Source organism: Thamnophis elegans, chromosome Z, assembly GCF_009769535.1.
Source record: "Thamnophis elegans isolate rThaEle1 chromosome Z, rThaEle1.pri, whole genome shotgun sequence".
NCBI classification, from domain to species: domain Eukaryota; kingdom Metazoa; phylum Chordata; class Lepidosauria; order Squamata; family Colubridae; genus Thamnophis; species Thamnophis elegans.
The window spans coordinates 84,828,557-84,850,482 of NC_045558.1; the positions used below are offsets into that span (position 1 = coordinate 84,828,557).

The window sequence follows — 21,926 nt, forward strand, 5'->3', positions numbered from 1 at the left end:
AGAAAATTTCTCCTTACTTCTAGGTTGGACCTCATTTTAACAAGCTTCCACTATTGCATCTTGTCCTAATTTCCCCATGTTATTTCTTGTCCTGCTCTCATGTGCTCTAGAGAATAAGTCAATCCACTCTTTTTGGTGATAGATGCTTAAGTACTGGAAGACAGCTACCATATCCCTCTTAATGATTTTCTTTGATAGCCTAGCTATATGGTACTTGTCTACTTATCGTTCAGCCCAGGGATACATGCTCTGCCCTTTTGGAGATCTCCTGGAGGCAGCCATTATGTCCTGGCATCCACAATTCTTTAACACAGTCTGCAAAGTGTTAATGTAGCAAAACAGAACAGTTTGTCCCACTCCCATGTATCAGTGACCCAGAAGCAGCCACCATTTTGACCCAGAGGCAGGCATAGAAAAATGGCAGCTGCTTCCAGCACATAGTCCAGGGATGAATCCCAGGCTTCCATTACAGTCATGCAGCCCAGGGATGCATATCCTGCTCTCCTTCGCCAACATGAGGTTCAGAGATCTTCAAAAGGTATGGAGGAGACTGTAATGTCTGGTGGGATGGGAGCAATGGTGGGTTGCAGGTGGTAGGCCCCGGTATGGGTTTATCGGAGCCTGCCCGGAACACGGGGTACTGTTACGGTACAGTGCTCTGGAAGGCCCACCCGTCCTTCCAAACTCCTTACCTGTGCTTTAAGCCTTTGACGCTTCCACGCACAGCGCATGCGGCACCTACGCAACACTCCTCCGAGCAGCTGCATTGTCATGGAGGCTTGCGGAGGCATCGCAGGCAGGTACAACACATGCATGCGCCATATGCGCATGCGCATGTCACACACACGTCCATGTGGGTAACACCGGGCCCGTTCCAACCGTACCAGTTGGAATGGGATCTGGAACCCACCACTGGGTGGGAGTTAAGCCTAAGGATTGCAGGGATCCAGTGGAAGCGGGAAAAAGCCTGTCGGATCTTGTAGGCGAAGGGAAAAGCTTCCTGGATGACCCAAAAATTGGGGTAGGGAGGCCTTTGGAAGGCAAGCCTGAGCTTGCACTAGGCTTCCAAGTTCTTCCCCAAACTCTGAGGTAGCCACTGTTCCACTTAATAACTTATATTTTTGATTTCCATCAATCTCCATATTGTGAGAACCAAGAAATATAGCCTATTGATCTATTAGATTCAATAAGTCCTATGGATGATAGAAGGCCCCAGAAGAGAGAGATATGAACTAAAGTTTTCAGCTAGGATGATTTCAAAATTTACCAGAAATATTTGTAATTCTGCTGAACTGTTGCTCTGAGAAATTTTTTTGCAAAATATGCACTTGTATGGAATTGTTTAAAACAGGAAGAATGGAACTGTTGGAAATGAGGAATTGAAAGTAATGTATACAGGTGTCCATGGATAGTGACAGTTAGTGAAGTTGTGAATCATGTATGTGGTTAGAACAGTATAATGGATAGGGTTCAAGATCAATTCAGGGCTCTTTGATTTATAGCAGTCCTTTTAGCATTTGCTATTTCTCATTGGCCTGCTCCATTAATATGTTAATGCAGTGTTATTGCTATTATATCTTTTATATCTATTCCTTTCTAATGTTCCAAATTATTAGAAACAATAAACCTCTGATCTTAAAGTAAGAATTATTCCTTGTGTTGTTGCCTTTGTTTTCTATTGGAATTTTCCTATGACAATATGAATTGATGGTATTCTTCCTATGTCAAGAGGACATTTAAATATGTTCTAAAATGTTTGCTATAATGCCTTTTCAGATTTGGTCTAAAATAATCTTCCCATCCCATCTTCAACTTGTCTGATACTCTAATCAGTTGCCCAGTAGAGATAAGGTCTTCTACACCTTGTTTAGAGTGGTAGCTGGATTTATTCAACACAATTAACCTTGTACCTGGGCTTAATAGAACACATTTGTTATGTTCACATATCTTGCTGCTATATCTAAACAAATAAAGCATATGATGGCTTAATAAGATGGTCTGATTCAAAAAGTATGCTAAGATAGTAGGATACATAAATCACACTGAACAACAAACTACCTAACTGCATTTTTCCTAGAATAATGTGCAGTACATACATAGACAAATATTTTCTCATAATGAGAAATAGTATAGTTTGCCTATAGTGTGAAGAAAATGATTGATAAAGGGCTAATGGCAAGTTACTCTTAATTAAAATGAATGCTCCTCTCACATATAGTTTTGTAGTGCCAGAATTATGTTTAGTTGACTTGTGTTGAAAGTAGATTCAATTAAACAACTTATTTGCCAATAATGCATGTTAAACAATAGCAAGAGACAGAATTTTGTTTGTTTAATGAATTAAAAGTATTATCCAGCCTATTTGATGATAAAAGGAATGAAACAGGGATTAAAACCATCATTATTTCCACATTTTAAATCATATATATGATTTAAGAAGTTGTGAATGCCCCAACACTGGAAGTCTTTAAGAAGATGTTGGATAGCCATTTGTCTGAAATGGTATAGGGTTTCCTGCCTAGGCAGAGGGTTGGACTAGAGGACCTCCAAGGTCCCTTCCAACTCTGCTATTGTATATTGTATATATATTGATATCTCTTTTATTTAAAAATGCAATTAGCATTAATTTTAAAATTGTATATTAAACATATTCAAATAACAAGTAATTCAAAAATATCACCCACCTGAAATATTTTCCATTTTGTGTGGTGATCGTAAGGAAATAAAGGTATTGTCCTTTTCAATCTCCAACTTGGTCTGTTTTTTCTGATAATCAGAAAAAAAAGACATGTTGTTAACACAATAAAGACACTGAATTTTTCATATCTAGAACAGATACCAATAGTCTTTGATTGAGACACTATTCTTACACTCATAACTTTCATCATTGTTACAACTATCAATGGTTACTAAACAATGCAGTCCCTAAATAAGAATTACCTAGTGTTATGATTATATGGAGGAACTATTGGTTGTCTTATATGGAGCAATTCTTATATTTTCAACACTATAGATCTAACCAAATTATCATGGGATTGAAAATGTCTGCCTTCGGACAGTGGAATATTTCTGTAGCAGGTTTTGAGCTATAGTGGAAAGACTATAAAAACAATTGGATCCCTAAGAATGTTGGGATATAACTGGGAAATTCCATATCATATAGCTCAACCCAGGTGATATCCCATGAGCAAGAATAGAATTGCTGATTCATAAAAAAACCCTAACTGAGCTGCAGAGAATCTAGGAGAAAGCGTGACCCGTCAAAAGCGCGTTCCACAAAAGCGCGGTCGACGAAATCGCGTATGTGACGTCATCACAACGCGACGAAAAAGATCGAAAAATTGAAATAAAAATTAAATTACAGCAAGCCGATTCACATAAAGGTAAGGGTTAGGTTAAGGGTTAGGGTTAGGTTAAGGGTTAGGGTTAGGGTTAGAGCATTAGCGTTACGTTTAGCGTTAGGTTAAGGGTTAGCGTTAGGTTTTTCGTTACGTTAAGGGTTAGGTTTAGGGTTAGGTTTAGGGTTAGGTTAAGGGTTAGGGTTAGGTTTAGGGTTAGGTTTGGGGGGGTTAGGGGAAGGTTTTAGCTTTATTTTTACATTTTTTGATCTTTTTCTATCTTTTTCGTCGCGCTGTGATGACGTCACATACGCGCTTTCGTCGACTGCGATTTTGTCGTCCGCGGTTTTGTGGTAGAACCGGAGAAAGACTTGAAAACAGCCAACATTTCGTACAACAAAGGAATCTCAAGAAGGTGGAACTCTAAGAATTAGACATCATAAAAGTAATACTAGCCTGTTACTTAAAGCTTCTGCAAAAGTACTTATGAAGCATATAGGGCTTAATTAACTATACCTGACCAATATTTAAGAGTTCCTTAAGACAAGATCTATTGCATTGTGATTTCACATCCTCTAATTAAATTAGCAACTAACCCATTAGAACATGGTAATGTTTTTCCACGTTTTTACAGATAGTCCTCGACTCACAACAATTTGCTTAATGACTGAGAAGGAGCCAACGTCACGACGGTACGGACGTGCAGTCTCGATGCTCGGAGACCACCACCAATACTTTCGCCGCTAGGTGGTCCAATCGGACCTAAACCGTCCCGAAGAGACAGTGAACAGGAACACTATGTCTTGCTGACCTCAGGGACCCAGCAAAGTCCCTGATTGATCCAAGAGGAGATTTTCAAGCTGGCGACAAAAGGCAGCCTAGGCTGATGAAGTTGGGATGGCTCCGGAATGAAAGGAAATGGAAAGAGAAAGTGTGTCCATCTGGTGAAGAATCCTTTCTGTTTTGAAAAAGACTGCCCCAAAAAACTTTTTTTATGCTAAATTAAATCCTTAAGCAGAAGAAGTAAGCGGCAAAATTGACCTGCATTGGATTGTTTTGGATAGTATGCTTTTTTTTTCTTTTGTAATTACACTTTGTGGATTATGCTTGCAACTTTTTTTCCCCTCTCCTCTTCTTAAAGTGAACAGACCGGTTTTTTTCTTCTTCGACTTTTTCTTGCTTTACTTTTTAACTTAAGGATTAAAATATCCTTCTCTACTCTAACAAAAGTTTGTATTTTTGCTATTAAACTCCATTCAATAACTTTGTTTCCCTTAAACCTGAGACAACATCAGAGAGTGAAAGGAAGCAATACTGCCACTCGGAGGCTAGAGTTTCTGAAACTACGCATTCATTCCTGTTTCTCCTTTCTCCTCTCTGTACTTCAAAGTTCCGTAATTAAAAGTGATAAGAGCCAAGTGCACGAACTTTGAGAGCCTTATCGGCACTGGGAGAGTGGGGGAAAACGGAACCTCTTTCATATATATATATATATATATATATATATATATATATATATATATATATATATATATATATATATATATATATATATATATATATATGGATCAATTTTCAGAAGAGGAAACTTTAATTTTGCAAAAGATTTGGGATGGAATTCAAAATTTATTGCAGATAACTGGGAGAATTGAGAAGAAGATGGAGTTTATACTAGAAAAAAATGATGGCGATGGAGCCCCAAAAATTGAAGAGAAATAAATAAATAAATAATTGATAATGGTAATAAGGTATACATATGTGTTGGTTTGATGAGAAGAAAATGGATATAAACAGTAAAGGATCTTCTGTTAACCAATATTAACTATAACAACTAATAATGGAATGATAATAAGGGATACAGTTATGTATGTATGTATGTATGTATGTATGTATGCATGCATGCATGCATGCATGTAGTGTAAATAGCTTGAAATAGATCTATACTAGTCTCCCTTTATTTATTTATCAGCTCAAATACCACACACACACACACGTTCGTACATACATACATACATATACATATATATATATGTACTACCATAACAAAAGAAACCTGGACATAAATTGTAAACAGTGACTTGGGGGAAAAAAGGCTTAGAAACTTTGTCAACTAATCTTTATTTAGAATATGTTATAAAGGCTTAAGGTTCTTGGATGATTTTCGTAATAACTAATGAAATGCCATCAGGTGGTTGTGTTTTTAACTATGGATTATTTTAGGCAAAAGGACACTAAAACAACTTCAGTCAAATGAAAACTATGCTATGTTGATAGTAAGAATCATTAAGAATCTGATATGAATATAAATAATGACTGTGGAAGAGATGCACGAAAGCTAATTGTAACCAATTGACACACTTTCTACAAGATGTAATATAAGATGATGATTTTTTGTGTGTGTTGTTTGTTTAATAAAAATAAAAATTTCTGGCAAAACAAACAAACAATTCACTTAGTGACTGTTGCAAGTTATAATAGAGCCGAGGTGGCGCAGTGGTTAGGGTGCAGTACTGCAGGCAACTTCAGCTGACTGTTATCTGCAGTTCAGCGATTCTAATCTCACCGGCTCAAGGTTGACTCAGCCTTCCATCCTTCCGAGGTGGGTGAAATGAGGACCCAGACTGTGGGGGCGATATGCTGACTCTGTAAACCGCTTAGAGAGGGCTGAAAGCCCTATGAAGTGGTATATAAGTCTAACTGCTATTGCTATTGCTAATAGCACTGAAAAAGTGACATGACCATTTTTCACACTTATAACTGTTATACTATCCCTGTGGTCATGTGATCCAAATCTAGACAAAGTGACAAGGAAAATTCTTGAAATATGTTACAGAAGCTAATGGAAGGCAGGAGAAATCTTTCTAAATAATTTTAAAGCAGCAGTAAGCCCAACAGAATAAATAAAAGCAGTGAAATATAAATAAAGACATGAATTCTAATCCAATCTGGGTTGGTCACCAAGATCAAAAATTTAGTTTACCAAGTTTAGTTTACTTTCAAATTCATACTGGAGCCCATCCCCATGAAACATCTCCCTACCAGAATGTATGTTTTGGGCTATTCTATGCATCATATTTATGTGATATCTTCCTACTGGGTGATTGTGTATTGATGGCAAGTGATTGGCTGTTGTTTTCTTGTGCCGTTCTTGTCTCTAAAGTGCCTAATAAGCTGGTGATAAATCTGCATTCTTTTTAACAAGCCCGTTTCCCAGGCTTCAATCATTTCTCTATCTTTGTATCTGCACAGTCAACAGTCTTAATAGCTTTGAAATTGAATGTAAGTTCGTTTATTGCAATGTGAGGCTACCATTGAGTTTGAGTCTCCTCATCTGACTGCTCACTTATGTTCTTGCAATCTGGTGGTTAGCTTGTTCCGAATGTTCTATATAATCACAAGGACAATCATACAGAGGATATGATAAATTCAAATATGTTTTGCACAACTGCTCTGGTCCACATATTAAAAAGTGAAATGCTTTATTAATAAGTAAAAAAACTTACTTCTTTGCAACAGAAGTTGCAATGGCATGGAACTTGATTCAAATTAAAGCTTGAGTTACGTGGCAATTTGGAACATTCTATAAATTGTTTGATACAGGCTACAATGAAAAAAAAAGTAGTTTAAAAAAAGGGTACATAGTGCTATATATATTGTTCTCTTTTAGACAGCCAGGTAAAATTTATTCCACTAAAAGTATCCTCAACCATGTTCTCTTAAGACTCAGAAGTGAAAACTTTCAACAAAGTAAGATTTCCCAAGAATCAAATGAGGTTTGAGTTAGTTTGGGATAGTAGTTAACGCTCAGGCTAGAAATCATAAAAACATGACTTCTAATCCTGATTTAGACCCAAAGCCAGCTGAATGACTTTGAGGTCACTCACTCTTTCTCAGCCCTAGAAAGGAGACAATGGCAAAAAAGTTCTGAAAAGTTTTGCCAAGAAAACTGCAGGGACAATTGCCAGAATTCAAAAACAGACTGAAAGACCCAAACAAAAAAGAGCTCACTGCCAAATTTTGAACAAAGCTTTACAAATGCAACTTCCCACCAATTTTAATGGCTTTGATCTAAAGAAGTTCTAAGTCAACTTCATATAAAAATTGGACAATCTGGTTCTTCAAATCTAGTTTTGTAAAAGCTCAGACTTCGCAGAGATTAAGTTGGCAGCAATTCTCTTCATATACTTCTATAAAATAGTATTTTTGTCGTCATATTGGCTTGATAGCTTTCTGAGAAGACTAAATTGTTGTTCTTAATGGCAAGAAACAGCTAGCTATATTCCACTGTTCAGTTAACCAATTGGCCCACAGGAAAAAATACTAAACAGAGATTACCCAAGCAATTTCTCCTTATGGCTGTTCCTCTTTCTCATAAAGAAACACAATACAGAGTTCTCTGAAGGGGAGAGGAAATCAGGCCATGCAAGAATTTACCATATTTCCACTTTTAAAGGATATTAAGTTTATATATTTCTCTTATGAATTTCAAAATTTCCCTATTTTTTTAAAAAAGTTAGATGCTTGAAGAAAGACAACGCTTGAAAATGCTGGTGAAGTCTTCAACCCTTAATATAAGCTTTTCAAGGCATCAGAAAATGTTGGACTTTGAATATTAAGACTTTGAAATTGTTTCTTAAAGAATAAATATATGCTTGCAGGAAAAAAAGAATTGTTTTTGAGATTAGAATCAGAATAAGATTTATAATGTCATTTAGAGACATTTGAGGAAGTAAGCAGGGATCTGCATCAATCATAGATATTAGATGTTACAGATGTCCCAAAGATATTATACAACAAGGTAAGTAAGAAAATTTCTTTGAGGAATATTTAAAGTCTCTGAATAAGAACATGTAGCCAGATGTAAAGAGAAAACTGGACAAGGTTTCAAAAATTAAAAAGGAAATAAACATAACTATCCCAGGCAACATTTGACAATTTCTCTTTATTAGATATAGAAAAAAAAGACTTTTAAAACATTGAAGAAATCTGTAACAAGGAACAACAATCATCTGAACGGAGCAAAGACTGTCTTGTATAAAAGGAAAAAAGAGGACTTCATAGTTAATGTATTCAATCAGGAATATGGGATGTGTTGTAATTTTAGGTGGTTATTTTTGGATTTATGATGCTTTAATTAGTAAAATGTGGTATGCAAGATTTCTTACTTTTATTATGGTGTAAAACTCTTCAAATCCAGAATACTATAAGGCAGAAGCTTGTCCACCCCAAGGATAAAACACCCAAAAACAAATTGAGCAATGTGGTAAATGCAATACAATGCAGTGAGCCATGTACAGATCTGTTCATTAGAGAAACAAAACAAATATTTCACAGATGCATTGCACAATATAGGAGAACAAACCCATCAGGACTAGATGCAGCAGTCCATTTGCATTTAAAAGACAAAGCCCACTCTTTTGAAGACAGTGAAGTCCACATTTTGAACAGAGAGGACTGCTGGTTTGAAAGAAGGTTTAAAGAGGCCATCTATGTCAAAATTGAAAAATTGAACAGCCTCCTCTCAACAGGCATCATCCATCTTCAGTCTACAAGAGTCTTTCAACAGTTCCACACCCATTTGCACCACCCGGGTGATCCTGACAACACAAATATACCTCCAGGTGGCCTTAACAACATACTAAAACTATGCAAATGATCAGCTGTCTGCAAGGAGTATAAATTCTTCCATTCCTTATCATGCATCAAGCTGAAGAAGCTTGTTGGATGAGAAGTGAAACGTCTTCAAAGAAAAACCAGAAAGTCCAGTTGCCTCTTGAAAAAACACCTTTGGGAGAACCATGATCTGGATGACTGAGAATCTCCATAAAGTTTAGATATTTTTTAAAAGAAAATATTCCCTTTGTTATGTTAAGTGTTAGCCTTTTATTTATACTAGGATACTGGGATTATTATATATTTGTGAAATGGGATGTTTATGGATTTGAGTATAGACGGCATATTCAAATAGAATAAATTGGAGCTTGTCTTTTGTAATGGAGAAATGGTCCCTATTTGTCATGTTACATTGGGTTTTAATTAATGTTGAATGGATATTGAAACCATTTTATGCCTTTTAAATGTGATTTGCTATAGATTGTAGATGTGGAATGTTTTATATATGTTAACATTTTAGAGCTTTCTTTTTTTTCTGATAACTGGATTGAAAACAGTGGTATTTACTTGATTTCTCTGTTAAAAAATGAGAGGGGGGGGAGAGACAGCAAGAGGAGCGCCATCTCCCTCCACGTGTACCAATGAAAGGCAGTGGTAGCCCAGGTGCTTCCCTTCTGCCCTCTCTCTGACACTGGAAGTAATTTAACAACAAGTTTGTCCAGGGTCAGGTTGGCCATCGAGGGAGGCTCATCTTGCATGTGCAGCAGAGCTGGAGTGCCACCCCTGCCACAACGGCCAACCTGACCCTGGGAGAACTGGTTGTTAAATTACTTGAATCCCACCACTGGTTAGGGTCATAGTTCAGATGATTTTCTCAATAATCTTTTCATTTCATTAAAATACTTTATATTCATTCATTGAACTTACTTTCAAAACAGTTGTGAGTACATTCCTCTATACTCTCTCCTTGTATATCAGTAGCATTTTGTTCACTGGAAAAAAATAAATTAGAATTGGTAAAGAATTTATAATCTGCAAAGTCTACCTTACTGGCAAAAATAAATCAAACTATAATACAGCATTGCTGCAAATCAAGCCATCCTGGATAAATGGCTGTCCAGTTTCTTCTTGAAAACCTCCAGTGACTGAGCACTTTCAACTCTGAGAAGTTAAGTGCTCTCAGTTTCTCCTTAGTTCCAGGTAGGACCTCACTTTGAGAGCTTTCACCTATTGCTTCTTGTCCTACTCTCAGGTGTTTTGGAGAATAAGTCAACCCCCACATGTCTATGACTTTCCCTCAAGAACTGGAAGACAGTGATCATGTCACTCTAACTCTTCAATTCATTAGGCTAGATATACTTAGTTTCCTTAAATCATACAATTTAGCCTCCAGATGTCTTAGCATTTTTGTGGCATTCTTCTCCTCACTCATCTTTTTTGTCTCTTCATGAACAGAACTGGATGCAGAATCCAAGTTTGGCTTCACTTGTGCAGTACAAAGTGGTATTATCATTTATGATTTTGATGCTAATCCTGTGATATAGCCTAGGACTGCATTGGCCTTTTTGACAGCTGCAGCAAACAACTGGATCAGACTAATCAGGACCCTGGTCTCAGGCTGCTGTCGCTAAATGCCAGGTCTGTCGTTCATAAGGCCCCCCTCATCCGGGACTTGATAACTGATGAGGGCGCAGACCTGGCATGTATTACTGAAACATGGCTGGGCACGGAGGGAGGAGTCCCCCTCGTTGAGATGTGCCCAGCCGGATTTCAGGTGCTGCATCAGCCGAGAGCCCAGGGAAGGGGTGGCGGTGTGGCCATTGTAGTCCGGGAGTCTTTAGTACCTCGTAGGATCCCTGCTCCGGAGCTTGTCGGGTGTGAGTCCCTGCTGGTGAAGCTGGACCTCAAGGGTCAAGTGGGTCTGCTGCTTACGTACCTGCCTCCCAACTGCGTTGCAGCAGCCCTCCCCTCGCTCCTCGAGTCAGTAGCCGAGCTAGCAGTTGAGTTCCCTAGACTTATAGTGCTGGGGGACTTTAACTTGCCTTCGCTCGGTGAACACTCTGATGGAGCGCAGGAGTTCATGGCTTCCATGACAGCCGTGGGCTTGACTCAAGTAATTCGAGGCCCAACTCACTCAGCGGGTCACACGCTCGACCTCGTATTCCTCTCGGAGCAGTGGAGTTACGATCTTGGTCTGAGGGGTAATGAGATCATACCCCTGTCGTGGTCAGACCACTACCTACTGAGGCTAGACTTCCGGAGGCCAAACCCCCACCGTAGGGAGGAGGAACCGACCAGCTGGTTCCGCCCCAAGCGACTGATGGATCCTGTTAGGTTCCAGACGGAGCTTGGGGTTATTCCTGATACCCTCGCCCACAGTTCGGCGGAGACCCTCGTCGCTGCCTGGCACTCGGCAGCTTCGGAGTCTCTAGACCGGATTGCGCCACTACGGCCCCTCCGGGTCAGCGGCCCCCGGAGGCCTCCTTGGTTTACTGAGGAGCTCCGGGAGATAAAGCGCCGGAGGAGACACCTAGAGCACTCGTGGAGGTCCGATAGGTCCGAGTCGAAGCAGGCACTTTTAACAGCATGCACCAAGGAGTATATTCGGACTCTAAGAACAGCAAAAAGAACATATATTGCCTCCTTGGTAGCGTCCGCCGAGTCTCGCCCAGCCGCCCTGTTTAGGATAACCCGCTCCCTCCTAAATAGGAGGGAGACGGGGGACCCCTTACAGGGTAAGGCTGAGGAATATGTCCAGTTCTTGGCGGACAAAGTTGCCCGGTTTCGAGCGGACCTGGACTCCACCCCAGTAGATCCAGCCGGGACACAAGGGGAAAACTTGGCAAACCATCTCTGGGTTGAGTTTCAGGAAGTTGCCTCTGGGGATGTGGACAAGGCTATGCGAGCTGTGAGTGCCTCCACCTGTGTACTGGACCCGTGTCCCTCCTGGCTGGTTGCCAACAGCAGTGAGGTGACACGAGGCTGGATCCAGGCGGTTGTTACCGCCTCTCTTCGGGAGGGGTACTTCCCCACCGCGCTTAAGACAGCGGTGGTGAGACCCCTCCTGAAGAAACCGTCCTTGGATCCAGCTGTCCTTAATAACTATCGTCCAGTCTCCAACCTCCCCTTTGTGGGGAAGGTTGTTGAGAAGGTGGTGGCTCTCCAGCTTCAGCGTACCTTGGAGGAAGCTAACTATCTTGACCCCTTCCAGTCTGGCTTCAGACCCGGTTACAGCACAGAAACCGCTTTGGTCGCATTGACCGATGATCTCTGGAGAGCTAGGGATGGAGGCCATGCTTCCATCCTAGTTCTCCTTGACCTCTCAGCGGCTTTCGATACCATCGACCATGGTATCCTTCTGCGACGACTGCGGGAGATAGGGGTGGGCGGCACTGTTTTGCAGTGGTTCTCCTCCTATCTCTCGGACAGGTCGCAGTCGGTGTTGGTAGGGGGGCAGAGATCGTCCCTGAGGCCCCTAATTTATGGGGTGCCGCAGGGGTCGGTCCTATCCCCCCTACTATTTAACATATACATGAAACCGCTGGGCGAGATCATTCGGAGGCACGGGATAAAATACCACCAATATGCGGACGATACACAGTTGTATCTGTCCGCCCCGTGCCAACTCAATGAGGCGGTGGACGTGATGAACCGGGGTCTTGAGGCCGTTAAGGACTGGATGAGAGCAAACAAGCTGATACTCAACCCAGACAAGACCGAGTGGCTGTTGTGTTTTCCTCCCAAAAATTTGACCAACATACCATCACTCAGGCTGGGGGGACAAAATTTACACCCCTCAGAAAGGGCCCGCAACTTGGGAGTCCTCCTGGACCCACAGCTGACTTTTGACCACCACCTTTCAGCTGTGACCAGGGGGGCATTTGCCCAGGTTCTCCTGGTGCGCCAGTTGCGGCCCTACCTGAATCGGGAGGCCCTCACAACAGTCACTCGAGCCCTTGTGATCTCCAGGCTGGAATACTGCAATGTGCTCTACATGGGGCTGCCCTTGAAGAGCATCCGAAGACTTCAGCTAGTCCAGAATGCGGCCGCGCGAGTGATCGTGGGCGCACCACGGTTCGCCCACATAACACCGATCCTCCGCGAGCTGCACTGGCTACCTGTCGATCTCTGGGTGCACTTCAAGGTCCTACTCACCACCTATAAAGCGCTCCATGGTAGTGGATCTGGCTATTTGAGAGACCGCCTTCTGCCAATTACCTCCCTGCGTCCCATCAGATCGCATAGAGTTGGCCTCCTCCGTATTCCATCCGCCAGTCAGTGCCGACTGGCGACTACTCGGAGGAGAGCCTTCTCTGTTGCGGCTCCGACGCTATGGAACAATCTCCCCGTGGAGATTCGAACCCTCACCACCGTCCAGGCCTTCCGCACAGCCCTCAAGAACTGGCTAGCCCATCAGGCCTGGGGATAAGTCTACTTTCGCCCCTCCCGAATGTTGAGTGAATGTTGTGTTTTACTGTTTAATTTACCTTTGTTCACACCTCTTTTTGTATTTGTCCTACATTCCCTTTCCCCTTTGATTGTAAGCCGCCCTGAGTCCCCTCAGGGAAAAGGGCGGCCTATAAATGTGCAATAAATACAAATACAAATACAAATACAAATACAAATACAAAATACTTAAGTGGTAGTCTATTAGGACACCTAGAGCCTCTCAAAGTTATTACTGTTGAGCCAGGGACTACCTATTCTATACCCATACATTTGGTTTTTTTCCTGTCAAAGTGCAGGAACTTATATTTTTCAACACTGAACTTCACCTTACTGGATAGACCCTGTTGCGTTAGTCTATCAAGATCATTATGAATAAGATAAACACACACATACAACTTGTAATAACCTTGGTAAATTGGTGTGTGTGTGTGTGTACACTTTTCTATATCTATAGAAAATCACTAGTTTGTTAATATTAATGGTGAATCTTCATTTCTACAGAAATAAAAAATATTTGTGGTGTGTGTTTGTGTTTTGCCAAGCACCTAGTATGCCCAAATATGGGAGGGAGCGTATTGCTTCCCTTTTGCCATTCAGCCCGTCCAGGAGCCTTCCAGGTAGAAAAACCATTTTTGTGTTTCATTTTTGCTGATAATGCAACACAGTAAAAATGCTGGGGGGGGGGGGGGGCGCACATACACACACACACACATGGAAATTCTTTCAACATTCGAGCTTTTCTGTGCACACAATCAAGTATATTTAATAAATCACAAATTTGGAGCGAAGCTTTAGTCATTTGAAATAGTTTTAAATAAAATTACAATCATATCTTGGAGATATTGCAGATTCAGTTCCAGACAACCGTAATAAAATGAATATCACAATAAATCACACAAATCACACATTTCTTTTGTTTCCCAGTGCCTATAAAAGTTATATTTATACTACATTATATGTGTAATTCTTCACTTATGAACACAATTGGGCCCAAAAGTTTTATTGCTAAGTGAGACAGTAGGTGAATTGTGCCCTAATTTATGATCTTTTCCCCACAATTTAAACCAATCATCAGTTATTAAATGAATCTGGCTTCTCCCATTGACTTTCCTTGTCAGAAACTGACTCATGTGACCTAGGACAGTACAACTGTCCCAAATACATGCCAGTTATCAAGCATCTATATTTTGATCATATGACAATGAGGATGCTGCTATGGTAGTAAATAGAAAAGTGGGTATAAGTCAATCTTTTTCAGTGCCATTGTAACTTCAGTCACTAAACAAATGGTTATATGTTGAGGATTATCTATAGTCTATTAGTGTGCAATGGCATTATTTCTTTAAAAATAACATACATACATTAATTCAAAATACTTTATTGCTAATCATGATCTTATTAATAATAAAGAAAACATTTAAAATATTGTCAAACTTGAGAATTACCAAAATGTGACACAGAGACATGAAATGAGTACATGCTGTTGGAAAAATATCACTAACATACTTGCTTGATGCAAACCTACAAACCTTGCAGCTACAAACCTTCAACTGGTTAATTAAAAAAAAAAACCAAAATGTGACATAGAGATCTACAGGGGGAAAAATGTGTGAAGCACAATAAAGCAAAATATAATAAAACAAGGCATACTGTATATAAAGTTTGAACAAAAATTAGAATCTCCAAGAGGACAAGACACAGAGATAATCAACAAGATTAAAATAGTAAATCCATTTGCATGTTGAGAATAATTTTATCTTTATTTTTTTTAACCACTGATATTTACAGTTAGTCTTCAACATGCAAATTGGTTGCTAAATGGCCATTTGAAGTTATGGCAATCTGAAAACTACTTATGGCCTAGTCCTGAAATTATAGTCACTAGAGCCCCCCCATATTAATTCACCTTTACATCCAACAACAGGGACGCTCCGATGCCCCCACTCACTTTCCCACCCCTAATGTCTCTCTGCTGGCTTTAGACCTGATTCTCTAGCAAGCCCATACTCCTTCTCGTTTTCTTTTGAACAGTTTTGCAGCCTTCCATGTGCTGAGATAAGTTGCTTTGTTGCTCAGCTGCATGGTACAATTCTGGAATTGCTCTGGGTAGGCAAGGGACAAATCACTCCATTTAGGCAACATGTGACTGTAATGGGTAGGCTTCTTTTTGATCGACTACTTTTATATGTCACATATAAATATTTTATAAGAATTTCAACAAATCTAACTTAAGGAAAGAGCTACCAAAATATTTTCAGCACGTCAATTGTCTCATTAGAGGCAAGAATACTCTAGACCAGTGATCGCGAACCTTTTTCACCTTGGGTGCCATAAGCACGAGCGTGCATGCTATAGAACGCACTTGCATGTCCTCCAATAACTTAATACCCCCTCACGCCGTGCCCCTTACGCATGCGCACATGACCTTGGGAGGGTTGAATAAGGTGACTATTTCTATCTGAAACTCACAAGTTTCCAATGCTGAGGAGGGAGAAGCTGTAGTTCCAAGAGGTCTGCATGAAACACACACACACACACACACACACACCTACCTTTCAGTTTTAGCCAGCTCCCAGCAAAAAGAAAAAGGAAACAAAAACTCAGGGCAAGATCTCTTATAAAAAGCAGGAAGCCCTGGCCAGCTCTATTCTACAAAGAACCATCCAAAGTTTGGCTCTTTCCAACAAAAAAGTTGCCCAAGAGTTCTAAAATGAAACCTTGACTCTGCCAAATGTCCCTGATTTGCAATGAGAGAAAGGGAGCGAGGGAGCGAGCTCAAGAGTCAGCAAATGGCAAAATCACACCTACCTGTAACAATACCCTGGAACATTTGGAGAGAACATAGCAGCCACAAATTAGACACATATACACATACCCTTGCGTTTATCTTTCAGTTTTAGCCAGCCTAGCTAATCTTTATTTTCTCATACTCTTTTTAATTTTTAAAGTTTATTTAAACTGACAATTTGGGGAACAACTGGGCCGCTAACCACCTTAGCCAGGCCTGGGAGCCCGGCTTGTTTTTAACCAGAAGATCAACCATTTGTCAAGTCTGGATCCAAGAGACTTCGAAAGGCAGCTACTCATCGATTTGCTCATTGATCCAAAGAAAGGGGGGCGGAGGACACAAACAGAGCAAAACAAACCGAAAGGAATACAAAAATCAGAAATAGGAGAAGTGATCAGCTGAAGAGCAAAAACGTCTCAAAAGAAAGGCGTCTCAGAAAGCCCCGATGCTTAGGCAAAGTGTGGCATCCTTCGTAAGCTGAGCTCGAGATTCCAGGGAACCCACAGTCTATTTCAAAGACTGGGGTGGGGGATGGAGAGTGGGAAGAAAGGTGTTTTCTTGTTTGCTGTTCCAACAGACGCAGGACAAGAGATGCTCCCCCATCCCCCCAAAAAACCTTCCTCACCAGCAGGCCGAAGGTGCAGAGCCCACAGTGTTAGGCTTCTGGAGGGAATGGCTGGCTGGCTGTTCTGGTGGAGGGTGCTTATCTTTTGAAAGGGGAATGTTTGACGTCTGGGAAAGCAGAAAGGATAAGGGGAACCAGAGGATGGGGGCTCATCCAGTGCAGACCACACCAAGCCGGAGCTCTCTGCAGTGACTTACTTCTCCAAGAGGGCCAAAGCTGTGCTGGGGTTGATGCGCAACTTGCACGTTGTGCTGTTTTTCACCCTCCGGAGGCTTCAGGAAAGGCTCCACAGGCTGAAAAATGGCTAAAAATGAAAGCTAAAATCAGCTGGACAGCACGCGCATGAGTACTGAAGCTGACAGAGCAACGCCTTGCATGCCCTAAGAAATGGCTCCACATGCCACAGGTTCATCATCACAGCTCTGGACCATTGCTAAACGACGTTAAAATATACTTATCAGTCTTTACCACGAAAGCTATGGGCAGGGTGGTTTTGATTTAAATCAAGTCAAGGTGGATTTGATTTAAATCAATACAGTATGAGGCTGTATATTCTGCAACATTGGGACTGTTGGTAAATCATGTTCTCAATCGCTAGTAAAAAGGCTTGATTTAAATCAACTCAATTTAAATAATAATTTTTAAAAATCAACTGTCATCTTTGCTACTCCTCTGACCTGCTGTTGATTTACCAACAGTCCCAATGTTGCAGAATATACAGCTTCATGCTACATAATTAAACTCCATTTCATGCTGAATAAACTAAATTATGTATGTATCTTATATAGAAAAATATTTTTAGATAGATTTTTACTCCAAAAGCATTTTGTTAAAATAAATTTGATTTTTAAAAAATCTGATTTAAATTTTAAAAATTCAATTTAAAATTTAAAAATCATTGATTTTTATCCCTCTTGGCTGTGGGACACTCTGATCATTGCATGATTCACCTTGTACCTGCTTACAGACAAATACTTAAAGCCATGAAATCAACAATTAATTCAGTGACAACTTGGAGTGAGGAGGCAAAGCTAAAGCTACAAACTTGCTTTGACTGTACTAATTGGAATGTTTTTGAAGATACCTCTGCAGTCTTGGATGAACTCACAGACACTGTAACATCATATGTCAGTTTTTGTGAAGACCTATATGTGCCAACCAGAAACCTGCAAATATACAATAACAATAAACCTTGGTTCACAGCTAAACTTAAGCAGCTACACTGTACCAAAGAGGAAGCCCACAGAAAAGGCAATAGAATGCTGTATAATCAGGCCAGAAACATATTAAGAAGGGAGATCAGAGCAGCAAAGAGAAGCCACTCTGAAAAGCTAAGGAATCAGTTCTCGGTAAATAAACCAGCAAACATGTGGAAAACTCTTAAAAATATCACCGGTTACAGCAAACCTCCTTCCCATGCTGAAGGAAATCAACAACTGTCAGATGATCTGAATGTATTTTACTGTAGTTTTGAGAGAAAACTACTGCCACCCATCTCCACAATCCCCATCTCAGACACAACAACAGCCAAGCCTCCTACAACTGACCCCATCCCATTAGGCCCACTGCCTCTGGTGATTACAGAAAATGAGGTCTATTTCACAGACAAAAGCCAGGAAAAGCACCAGGCTCAGACAAGATAACTCCTTGCTTAAAAGCTTGTGCTGACCAACTAGCCCCTATCTTCACATGAATCTTTAATAAATCACTAGAAATGTGCTATGTTCCTTCTTGCTTCAAAGGTTCTACTATAATCCCAGTGCCGAAGAAATCCTCAATCAAGGAACTGAATGACTTCAGACCAGTTGAACACACACAAAACCGTAGAAATGGTGGTAGATTTTAAGAGAAACCCTCCTATACTACCACCTCTAACAATATTAAACAACACAATATCAATAGTAGACACCTACAAGTTTCTAGGTTCTATTATATCTCAACTTAAAATGGACATCTAACATCAAAAACATTATCAAAAAAGCACAAGAATCTTCTTTCTGCGCCAACTTAGAAAGCTCAAATTGCCCAAGGAGCTGCTGATTCAGTTCTACAAAGGAATTATCGAGTCTGTCATCTTCACCTCTATGACTGTATGGTTTGGCTCTGCAACCAAGACAGACACAGACTTCAACGGGATAATTAACGGGATAACGGCAGAAAAAATAATTGCTACCAACCTGCCTTCCACTGAGGACCTATATACTGCATGAGTCAAAAACAGGGCTGTGAAAATATCTACAGATCCCTCACATCCTGGACATCATTTGTTTCAACTTCTACCCTCAAGACAACGCTACAGAGCACTGCACACCAGAACAACTAGACACAAGGACAGCTTTTTCCCCAAATACCACCACTCTGCTAAACAACTAATTTCCACCACACTGTCAAATTATTTACTAAGACTGATTTACTATTATTCTTCTCAGCCTTCCTATTACCTATCTCCTCCAATTACTATAACCATGTTACTTCTATCTTTACAAATAATATTGTTTTATTTGTTTCCTAGTATGATTTGATTGTTTATTAGTAAACTATGACTATCACTAAGTGTTGTATCTTATGTTTCTTGAATAATGTATTTTTTTTCTTTTATGTACACTGAGAGCATATGCACTAAAGACAAATTCCTTGTGTGTCCAATCACACTTGGCCAATAATCTAATCTAATCTATAGTTTGGAAGTCTAGAAGTTTATCGAATCTAGAAGTTTAGAAAAATCTGAATATTTCTTTTCATTTTATCAACATAAAATGCTGCAATATAAGATACATTGTCTCATATATTTTAGGAAACCTCAATTTTATCTATTTCAATATAGTTTAAGAAATAAACATTAGTTACCTTTCTGCGTTGAAGAATCTTGGCCTATATGCTGTCTTTAAATGATTCTTTTAAAGAGAAAATATAATGCTTTTTGAAAAATAAATTAAAAGTTCAATTCAGCACAATAGGATTATAGATTAATCTAGATGACCACATATTATTTTCACATCAATTGTTGGGGAACTAGGAAGGAGCTTTCATTTTCTAGTGATAAGCTATTTGTACACAATTATTCGTAACTTATATTCTTCAAATACTTGCCATAAATTTATGATTATCCATCACCAACAAATATTACTAAATATAATTGAGATTAGTTATTTTCCTTAGAAAGTGGTTTAGGGATGATGAATTTTTTTAAAAAAATCTTGTTTAGTCTTTTGTTGCAAAAAAAAGTGAACTGTCCTATGCCATCTTACACTACAAAATCATACACTTGCTCATCCCAATATGCTATCTTCTATTAACTCTATCCCATTATCTTTTACATTGGACAAGCACACAGTACTCATCCTTAGGAAAATTGTTCTGAAATGAAATTATTCTAAATATAATAGCAACCTTATACTCTCATGAGACTCGAATTACATTGCTAAGCAATTATTTAATGTATTTTATTAAACAAAATTTTGTAGCCACCCAACTCACACATAAGTGACTCCAGGCAACTTACAGAAAATAATGTAAAATATCTCTTAATATAAAAATAAAGGTGTCACACCTGCTTTGTTGATAACCACTAACTATAAGCATTCTATTAAGTGCTTCCCCTTTTCTGCAACAATAACGTATTGTGTAAAACTCTGCTCTTAAAATTATTTGCAATTGTTGAGGCAGATGTGATTCATCAAAGATTGTATCAATATAAACGTCGAGGGAAACTACCACATTACGCTTACCAGCCAATCCATAGCAATTTTCTTCAGGCTCGAAGGACGTTTTCTTGTCGTTTTGAAAACGGCGCGACGTATCCGAATGACGCGAGTGCACCACAGGGGAGTCCATTGGTCAGATCTTTACTACGTCACAAAAAATGGAGGTGGATGAAGAAAGCGAAATCACTCAGCATTTTTATAGATCTATGCATAACTTCTACTTAGACTCATACAGAGAAGATCAACTTGGGAGTGTAGGCTTGAGAGTCTTTTGGATCACCTATTAGAAAACGCCATGACTTTAAAAAGAGGCTCGTAGCGTTACTATTTTTTCCCCTCCAGTAAAACATGAGAAAATATTTTTATGTTTTAGTTTTCTATATCTATTATAGTACTAAAGATCGGAAAATTTCATGTTTATAGGGGGAGCTTAATTGATAGGGCGCAATTTAAGAATCCAACAGAGCTCTACAATTCAGAAAAAAACAAACTCTCGAGAAAGCTATTTGAAGAAAAAAGCCGCTGCTAGTTTGTAGAAATTGAATAAATCTTGAGGGATGGCTGCTAGCTTACACTACTTGCAAAATATCTAAGGAAATTCTCAGTCATCCAGCTCATGGCTCACTATATTGCACAAGCTCCTGGAGTATCTCAGTCACAAAACCTCAGAGCCCTATAAAGATTTATCCACTCACGCGGCCATTTTGTCAGCCACTGCAGAAACATGCTGCTGTCACTGAAGTTTCTGGAAACCAAATAAATGGAGACCTTTTCTTCCCCATAGCCAGCCTCCATTTTATTGCTAGCATTTTTCTCCCAGCTTGGAACCAGATTGAATTTTTCTTTCTACAGCATGCAAATAAAATCGGAAACACAAGTGTGATATATGGCTTTGTGGTTTCAAAAATACTGGCTTGTTATCTCCTTTATCAAAGAAAAATCTGGCTTCATAGCAGTAACTGGGAGAGGGACCTTGGAGACCTTGATGGACAATCAATTAAATATGAGCCATCAGTGTGAAGCAGCAGCCAAAAAAGCCAATGCAATCCTAAATTGCATTAACAGAGATTCAATCATGATCAAGTAGGGTACTAATACCGCACTATAAAGCCTTAGTAAGATCACACCTAGACTACTACATATCTCTCCCCCCACCGTGTGTGTGTGTGTGTGTGTGTGTGTGTTTTCCCTCTTGAACCGTTTCCAAAAACAGGTGAGGATTGGTGGGTTGTTTTTCTTTTTGCTGATGTTGTTCTTTCTTCTTCTTTGGGTGCTTTTTACCATATGATTTAAATCAAAAGTCATTCCAGGTTCCCAGATAAATGAAGCTCTTGTGTCCCCCTGCTGTGGCTCCCTGTTGGCTTGCCCCACCCCATGCCCTCTTGTTGGTGCTGTGTGCCCCTCGATTG

General features: G+C 39.8%; 1 protein-coding gene across 2 annotated transcripts in view; it reads right to left on the minus strand.

Annotated features, from left to right (window-relative positions):
• Nucleotides 1-20,636, minus strand: part of CENPC (centromere protein C) — a 51,987-nt gene extending 31,351 nt beyond the window's left edge. For both annotated transcript variants that reach the window (XM_032237357.1, XM_032237356.1), the window contains exons 1-4: nt 20,542-20,636; nt 9,879-9,943; nt 6,842-6,939; nt 2,685-2,766 (exon numbers count right to left, since the gene is read on the minus strand). In XM_032237357.1, coding sequence (XP_032093248.1) covers nt 2,685-2,700 — 16 coding nt within the window. In that variant the 5' untranslated portion in view covers nt 2,701-2,766; nt 6,842-6,939; nt 9,879-9,943; nt 20,542-20,636. The remainder of the gene's footprint in view (nt 1-2,684; nt 2,767-6,841; nt 6,940-9,878; nt 9,944-20,541) is intronic.
• Between the last annotated feature and the right edge of the window lie 1,290 nt (nt 20,637-21,926).